An 8,708-nucleotide genomic window follows, 5' to 3' on the forward strand; every position below is an offset into this window, starting at 1 on the left:
AAAAAATATATACACACACACACTTTTTGAACTGAGAACAAACTTTTTAAATCTTTGATTTGCACCTGAACACTAAGCATAAAGGCTGACTGAAAAATGTTGCTGTCCACCAATTGCTGGAAAACAAGCGTTGAACAAAATGTAGAACCAAAATAAATAATGAAGACATTACTACAGTACTTAGGACTTGTTTTTATTAAGCAGTGTTTAGCATTTTTCTGTTCTTGACTGTTAGGCCTTATTAGTTCATCACCTTATTACTCCTGAAATAAAGGCATAGCTACTCCTTTTGTCCTCCGCTGGGTGACATCTTCTCTTCGCTCCCTTATGCAGACATCCCCAATCAGATTATTTTCACTAATTCAAGTATTCAAAGTGCATTATTGCAATACTGTCCCGCTGCAAATGCAAAATGCTTAAATACTATAAAACTGCGAAAAAAAAAAAAAAAAAATCTCCCATCAGTGCATCCTGCTCAAATAACAAAACAGTTATCAATTTTGACCCTTGTTCATAAGTACTCCATGTCTCAGACATGGGTAAGCTGTCCTCCCACCCTCTTTCCCATTCCCCTTAGAAAAATTCAAATATTTACATTTTTAATCCCATTAAAAATGTAAAAAAACATGAAGAAAAGAGTGCACAGTGCCACACAGCTTAAAGTCTGTAAAGCTCAGCCGTTCTGTGTTGCTGTGACCTGCATTGCTCCAAAATCTTCATCCTCCTCCAGGCTGCGTTTGCGACTTCCTGTCAAATAAATGTTGTGATTTGGTCACAAATAAAACTTCGTACCATTCACATAACGATTGTTTTATATGAAAAGACACAAAAAGAAACTATATCTTTGCAGCCAGCTTGGAAGAAACCTTCGTCACCACTGCTCTAAGCAATAATTTGAACAATTATTTTTATAAAACACTGGTCCATTTTTACAAACCAGAGATGGGTCATCTTGAACAAACCTGGCATCCCAGCTTGTAGAGAGAACGACCTGCCCAACTCTATTGGTGACATCATTTTAATGGTCAGTTTGGCCAGATAGATTGCTTCATATTCCTGCAAAAAGAACCAAAATAATTCCTCATAACTACAATAATCAAATAATTCAAGTGACAGCAATCCTTTGGCTTATACTCCAATTCACTGAGTCTCATACCAATACTGTTAATTTGTATTTTATCATCAGTTTATGGGTTCATAAACTCAAATATGTACTATGGAAAAAGTATCCAGTCTCTGGTTATTCAACATAAATATATTCTTAATTGCCATTGCAATAATAACTGTACATTTTTTCCAACAAATTAAAAAACTGCACCAAACAAACCACAATCACATTAAAAAACCCAATGTATTTACATCTACATAATCTCTAGAACACAGCAAGGGTGTTGTATTACCACACATCTTGCTGTTAAACAAACAAATGTTAATAGAATCCTAAGACTGATGCACATTAAATCATAACCATATCAAGATTTTTAAGTATGCTGACATACAGTACTTGCTAACTGGGTAAATCAGGTTTAATAGTCTTACCTGCAGTTGGTGGACAAAACCTACGTTGGGGTTGATGCAAAATCTCCTCTCCTGTACGTAGCTGAATGCGTCCCTGCGGTTACAATCACAATTAATCTGAAAGCTTTATAAACTGCAACGATAAAAACTTTGTGGCAAGAGCCGTAGGTGGCAGTTCTTGCTTACTGGCTTTGACTAAAAATGAGAGGAAACAAATTACCTGTACTTCATCCCAAATGTTTCCATAAGGTAGGCAATCACTAAGGCAGCACTACAAGAAGTAAACATAATAATGTTACTCAGACAGATGATTCAGTTGTATTTTCTGAATAGAAAACTACTGATCAGTGAATAAGTAAAACATTACGTAGCTAAAATTTTTTATATCATAATAAGAATCTGTTTTTTTAATATACCCAAAATTCTAATATACATAGATTATTTTTTTAATGTTGTAAACCATACTCAGTAATATTAACAGAGATAAACCCTGAAAAAATCTAATTTGAATTAGTGAGTTTCTTTAGTGAATTTTTATTTTTAAATCCATTTCCTTTTCTTGAGATGCAGCAGGGGCAGGAAGATATCGCTGAAAACATATCACAATATAAACGTTTCATATCAGTCAATATAAATAATAATTGATTAGTTTGTTTTAAATATCTGAAATACTAAACTGGTAGAATAATCTTTCCTATTTTGAGCACACCGTTGTTCATTTTTAAGCAATTATGAGGGCGAATATTAAACTGCTACTGCCAAAGTTACTCAACAGGTTGTTGCTAGGTAACCAGAGAATGGGTGAGTTGCTAGGTAACCGAAGACTAAGTGAGTTAGTTGATGCCATCAACCTTGCTCAGCTGGCCGTCAGTGTCATGGTGGTGGTGTATGGTGGTGAGGAAAACGCAGCAGGCTCAGGATGAGATAAGATATGGTGGTTTAATAATAATCCAGGAAATAAACACAGCCCAAAAACGGTCCCAAAGCCGGGCAGCACGGCCGAGCTGAAGCCAGGGCTCGACGCCGGTAGCAACCGGTAAACGAGGGACGAGAAAACAGACTGGGCACATGGAACGAACTAACGCCAAGAGCGGCAAATACCGACAAGGACCCGACAAAGACACAGAGACACAGGTGACACTAAATACACAAGAGGTAATCAGGGAACGAGAAACACCTGGGAACTAATCAAAGGGAGACAGGACAACACGGAGACACAGATACACAGGAAACTCAAAATAAACACACAGAAAAACACAGATCCTGACAGTCAGAGGTTGAGCAGCTAAAGCCTTTCCTCTGCCTACATCCCCAGAATGCTGTGTGGTTCTGGGTCAGAGTTCAGTAAAATTATTGAATACTGTAACAGAGGTATTATGTAATGACATTGATCATGTGGCTATATACATATTCTGTTATTGATTTGCTATCTAGACCTTAATGCACCTTCACTTTAGGAGCCTCTTGTGTTTTTTTGGGCCTGAAATTGCACACATACAACAAAGTAAATGCCTCACCTTCTCGATATCCCTGCATTGCCATGAACCAGCACCTTTCCTACAGGAGCAAAACACAGGTCACTTAATTGAACAGAAAAATATTTAAACCATGACAAACAGCAAGGAAACTTACCATCTGTTGCCAAGCAGCTATCAATAAACTCTTTAGTCTGCAAAAAGGAAATAAAAGACAAATTATTGTAAATAATGTCAATGCTCTTTGAGTGAATAAAATGTTTTTTTCTACAGGGCCACGCCTAATCCATGACTTACCATAGGAAAAAAACGAATTATATTTTCTACTGGATTGTCAGCAATATCTAAAACAAGATATCTACAAGAAATATATGAAATTAGATTCACTCAAACAATAAGCATATAGTGTTCTGAGCATTTTATATGTGTGTTACCTTACCTAAATCTATGAGAGAAATTGGGTTTGATAAAATTGGCTTCAATGTCTTGGCGGACACAAATGATGTGTGTTATGCCGTGTCTCTCAAGAGTTGGCAGCTAGAAGAAGACAAAACATTGAGAGGTCCAATTAAAACCGTGTTTATTTTCTTTTAGAAATGCATGTGTTTATTCAGGAGGATGATTCTTCAAAGTATTACCTTGCTTTTCATTGCAGCAGAGTAGGGCCCTAAAAACAGTCCAGGTAAAATCTCCTGAACAGAAATATACATAATGACACACCATCAGCAAATACAGCTACATTTCATGGTTTAGCTGCTACGCTGCACACCAAGTACAGTAGAGCTGTGCTTGTCTGACAGATGGTATGATAAGATTTCTATCTTTTAATATCACATTTATAAGGAAACTGTTTCCCACCAATAATTTCAGACTGTGACTAAAATGAAAAGTAACATAAATTAAATGATGCTCTGCAGACAAAACGCTGATCAGGCATAACATTATGACCACTGAGGGGTAAAGGTTGGCCTGTCCAGTCTGAGTAATCTGCAATGGGCACAACAGCTCCAGAACCGGACAGAGGTGCAACAGAAGAAGGTAGCCTTCATTTTCTGTACAATCATGTAGACAGCAGGGTACATTTCTTATCTGGGAAACACACAGCATACACTAACAAGGAGGATTTTAACCATGTGACCCAGAATGTTCTGATTTAACCTTGTACGGTTTTAATTAAAAAAAGATGAACATTTCTGTAAATACATTGGATGCTTCATAACTCCTCCATCTGCAGGCATTTTAATGAATGTCCAGGACAGCCACTGAGGGAGGGGCTCCTGTTGCAATAAAAAGCTGTGATTACAGAAATAAAACTACAATTGCTAACCGCGATTAGCCATACCAGCGATTAGACTTCTGTAAATTTACTACATACAGGTCTAAGTATCTGTAACTAATTTTACAGGAATTTGACAACATATAAAACTCTCACTACTGAAGTGATTGCTCCTGTTCTCACAATTATAGCCTGGCATCAACAATGAGACAAAATTTTAATTACTTCCAAGTTAGAGGAAAGGTTTAATGATAATTAACTTTTAATTTGAATAATTAAAGCTTAAAAACAGGTTCTAAAGAAATATTATCTAGAGCAGTGGCACATTAAAACTGTTAATGACCCACCAGGGTTGTTCTTGCTTTTATTTGTGCCTCAGAACATAATTTATCATCTTAAAATATTTCTTTGAAGAAATTATTTCCTTTTTACTAAACAGATAGCTGTAATCTGTTAAGAGTTAAACTTAACAGAAACTACGAGATAATGAACTGGAAGCCTGGAACAATTTATGGCTCTCTCTCCACAAAACTCCATCCAAATGTTCTGGGTGAGTAAAAAAGTACTACCAACATTTCTGAGGTAAATTCCTATGCTGGTGATTTGTTTTTACACTGACAGATGTAGTTGAAACCAAAAGGGTTAAAGAAAGGGCCCAGAAAGCATTCTTATGCTTGAAACAAACATACATGCAGTGAGACATGTTTCACTCTGGTCCAATTTTTGTTACAAAGCTCTTGATTTACCAATTTGGTAACCTTAGGGTGGCTGGAGCATGGACTACTAGATCCACCGTTGACATGACACTGAGGAATATCATCTCTGCTGCCAGGATACTGAGCATGTTGTGACAGACAGGAAACCGTCATACAGCAATATTCTTTAGTCAGAGGCCTCTTAGATTTGTTGCAAGACTGACTGCTCCTGGAGATCCATCCTGCCCACAGCATCCACATCTACAAAGACTCTTTGAAGATACTTTAATGAAATTAGTTCCACCAACATTTAATTTCTCTTTGGGATAAATAAAGTATTTTTAAACTGAATTTGAATTACAGTGAATGTTTTTAGCCGCAATGTAGGAACCAACAAACTATTAGGCAAATGACTATAAGGTTATGCCTAATCTTAATTGGTGAACATTGAACATATTGCTATCTACCCACTCAATATTTAGGTAAATGAAGTAGACAAGTGACTTTGACATAATGTAAATGTGTAGCTTCTAGCTACGCAAAGTAAAATGTTTGTTTAGGCGTAAAAACCTTTTGTAAATTTCCCACATGCAGTAATGTAACATACCTGCATTTCTCTTCTCATCGGATAAGCCCAGTCCTGCAACAGGAAGATGTATAAGCAAGTTTAGAGCCTGAGAGGACAATTACTCCAAGTTTATTTTGATGTGTGCATTCGTGGCTAATGCTTGTTAGCTTCTCGGTGTTGATTACGTCAAGAAATTAATCAACATTAACGGTTTTAAACACAAACAGTTTTTCGTGCATCAACAACACTCGGTCATATCTGCAAAATGTCCCACAAAAAGCCCATATGAGTGCATATTTTCTCCTGCTGAAAATAAGGCTGTTTGTTAGCTTAGGTTAGCTGCTCACAGGCAGTGTACGCTAGGCAAGCTGGTGGTCTCTCACCAGAAGCTCCTCCTTAGTCGCGGGTAGAGACGGGAACTGCAGTTTGTTTTCCTCCTCCATTCTGCCGTGTGTTCGGGCTTCACCGGCTGAAAAGATGATTTTCTTGTCACAGCGGGGTTAGCTGGATAAGCGATACAATTTGTGAAGAGGCTCAACGTGCGAGTCCGCCATGCTGTTACCTGACAACAGTGTCACGTGACCCTTCAGCCGACGGCAAGAAGGAGGAGAAGAAGTGCAAGGATGGAATAAAGGCAGGTAGAAATGGCGACATCTAGTGGCCATTGCACGCAAGAAAATCACGTTTTGATATTTTTTCTCTTGGTTGAGCTTTGACCCATTTTTTCATATAATTATGGGGTACCACTTGTAAAGTTAAACAGGAAGAAATTAACAGTAATATATTTGGTTTATTTAACCTGTCATAGAGAGAAAAAGATGGGTGTTCATTTTTCAAAGCAATATTTTCATCATATTATAATTTTTATAATTCTAAATGTTATAGTTCCCAATTCAACATTTAATTGACAGACTAAATATTTAGTTTACAAATTAAATATTTAAATTGCAAATAAAACATTTAGTTTCCAACTAACTGTTTAGGTCTGAACAAAATATTTTGTTTACAAACTAAATATTTAGTTCCAAATTAACTAGTTAGTGTGCTAACTAACTATTTAACCTTTGGGTTAAATACACATTGACATTTCTCAATGAATGTTATTAACATGGTGAAGATAGGACTTTGAAAAATGAACACCCATTGTTTTTCTCTATTACAGGCTAAAGAAACAAAAATATTGCAATTAATTTTTATCTGTGTAACTTCATAAACAGCATCCCATGTATAACCTCATCAAAAATAACTCTCATCAGAATGTGGGGTGTTTTGGAAGATCTAGAAAGAACCCTATCCAGAAAGAGCCTTTCATTGGTGAAAAGTTTACTTTTTTAACGTTTAGAAAAAATTCTTTACTAAAAGTTGAAATGTTAACAGAGGATATAAATAACATTATCATCATCTGTTATTTCCTTACTGTCCCAGTTTGTTGTCACAAGACAGATTCTTCACACTTGATTCTATACTTTCGCATTAAGAGTTTGGTATATTTAACATTTGTCTCGATTAAAAACTCTAAAAAATGTCCTTTCCTCCACTGTTCATTAATATGAAGACTTTGTGTTAATGTGCTATGTAGGTATTTGTGTTATGTGGCTTTTTCACATAGAGGAGTTTCTGAGGACCAATGGTCTAAATAACAAGCACAAAACATAACTCCTCTACCACTTGCTTGGCAGTTTGTAGGTGCATGGCACATGTATATTATGGCCATAAATAAATGTTATTCTCCAATGTGGATTGTTCTAGAGGTTATAAGGATCATCTTGAGTACTGTTTTTTTTTCTCCTTGTATGACAGCAGCAAGGGAATCCTGAGTTTTTGTACAATTTTAATCATCATGGGAATTATATTTCACATGTATTGCTTGTCTGGACCTCTTGGATCATGCTGAGTTGACCCTGGTTGTTTGCGACACAGACGGTCCTTCTGCCAGCAACAGACTCCACGTTTATCTTTAAAGAATACATTCTTTCAAATACTAACCTCCGGTATTTTGTTTGTCTTGCGTCTTTCATTTCTTTGTCTTTAACTTCTGTGTCAGCAGCTTTCAAGTAGCTATTAACATTTCTTTGTAGGACACAGACAGACAGACCGACAACCTTGTCTGTGTAAGGCAAAAACACTCAAGCTTCAAAGTTCACACAGATCTGCTTGGTGTAAAAGCAACACTGAGCAAACCTTCAAATATGCCAAGTGAAAAAAATAGGCATTGCATAAAAAATAAATCCAAGAAAAATGTTTAATGTAGGAAGACATTCCACAGGTGTGCAATCTCAAATACCCGTGTTAGAATGTTTAATTACAGGGGTTAGGTGCCTGACTATTCCTTCACAAGTGTTTCACAGGTGTGTAAATATTCTCAATGTTTGAGTTTCCTAATATGTGAACTGCACCTGCAGTAAATCTTGGAAAGTGAAAATAATTTGTGTGAAGCAAAAGCTTCTTTGAGTTTTTAGTTATTTTCTACCTGTGACTATCTTCTGCATCCAAATATTTGTGGAGCAATATTTCTGTGTTCAAAAGTTTTGTTTGTTAAAAATGCTAAATGTCATAAGCCTGTCTGAGAAGAAGTCACGTGGACGTATATGAGGAGTGGTTTTTGGCTTCTTATCCATATTTTGAAGCAAGCACAAAAATCTTAATTTCAAAATAGTCTATACTTAGTGGCACTCATAAAAGGAGTGTGATCAAATCTTTCCTTCAAATCTCTTTTGTCAAATGTTTGCATAAGTTTTCAGTTTAAGTTTTTCCCTGCATTATATATTAATAAGTGGGAAAGGAAAACAACATTTGTAAAGTTGTGTGAATATTTGTACATGCTTGTGTTGTTGTCTCTGAGTCGTGGCGTCTGTTGCTATCTTATTCTTCAGTGTTTTGTTTACCATTGGGAGAAGATCTCCCTTTGTTCACATATCAGAAGAAGATGAAATCTTTGTATCTGACACAGGATTGAAAGTGTGTGTTTATTTGTCTTTGGCTCATGAGTAAGTTTGTTCGTGAGTTCATGTAATGGACCATTGCTTTGCAGCACAGCTGGTCAGCATGCAAGGACACAGTAAAAATTGCTTCCTTATCAGATACGGAGCAGAGATATTTCCTGCTGCTTCTATTCCGCTGGCACACACTCGTCCCAAATTAGTCTTTGAAGAATATCAATTACACACATTTCAGTT

At 36.4% G+C, this 8,708-nt stretch overlaps 1 protein-coding gene across 1 annotated transcript; it reads right to left on the reverse strand.

The window, feature by feature from the left end:
• Nucleotides 1-172: 172 nt before the first annotated feature.
• On the reverse strand, nucleotides 173-6,126 carry styx (serine/threonine/tyrosine interacting protein). Its single transcript, XM_032561232.1, has 11 exons — nucleotides 5,916-6,126; nucleotides 5,572-5,604; nucleotides 3,632-3,685; nucleotides 3,433-3,530; nucleotides 3,291-3,351; nucleotides 3,151-3,187; nucleotides 3,036-3,075; nucleotides 1,739-1,789; nucleotides 1,540-1,612; nucleotides 963-1,056; nucleotides 173-747 (listed from the first exon to the last, which is right to left on the reverse strand). The coding sequence occupies exons 1-11, from the start codon at nucleotides 5,973-5,975 to the stop codon at nucleotides 674-676; spliced, it is 675 nt and encodes a 224-aa protein (XP_032417123.1). The 5' UTR covers nucleotides 5,976-6,126; the 3' UTR covers nucleotides 173-673.
• Nucleotides 6,127-8,708: the final 2,582 nt, after the last annotated feature.

Source organism: Xiphophorus hellerii, chromosome 4 (genome assembly GCF_003331165.1).
Source record: "Xiphophorus hellerii strain 12219 chromosome 4, Xiphophorus_hellerii-4.1, whole genome shotgun sequence".
In the NCBI taxonomy this organism is placed as follows: Eukaryota; Metazoa; Chordata; class Actinopteri; order Cyprinodontiformes; family Poeciliidae; genus Xiphophorus; species Xiphophorus hellerii.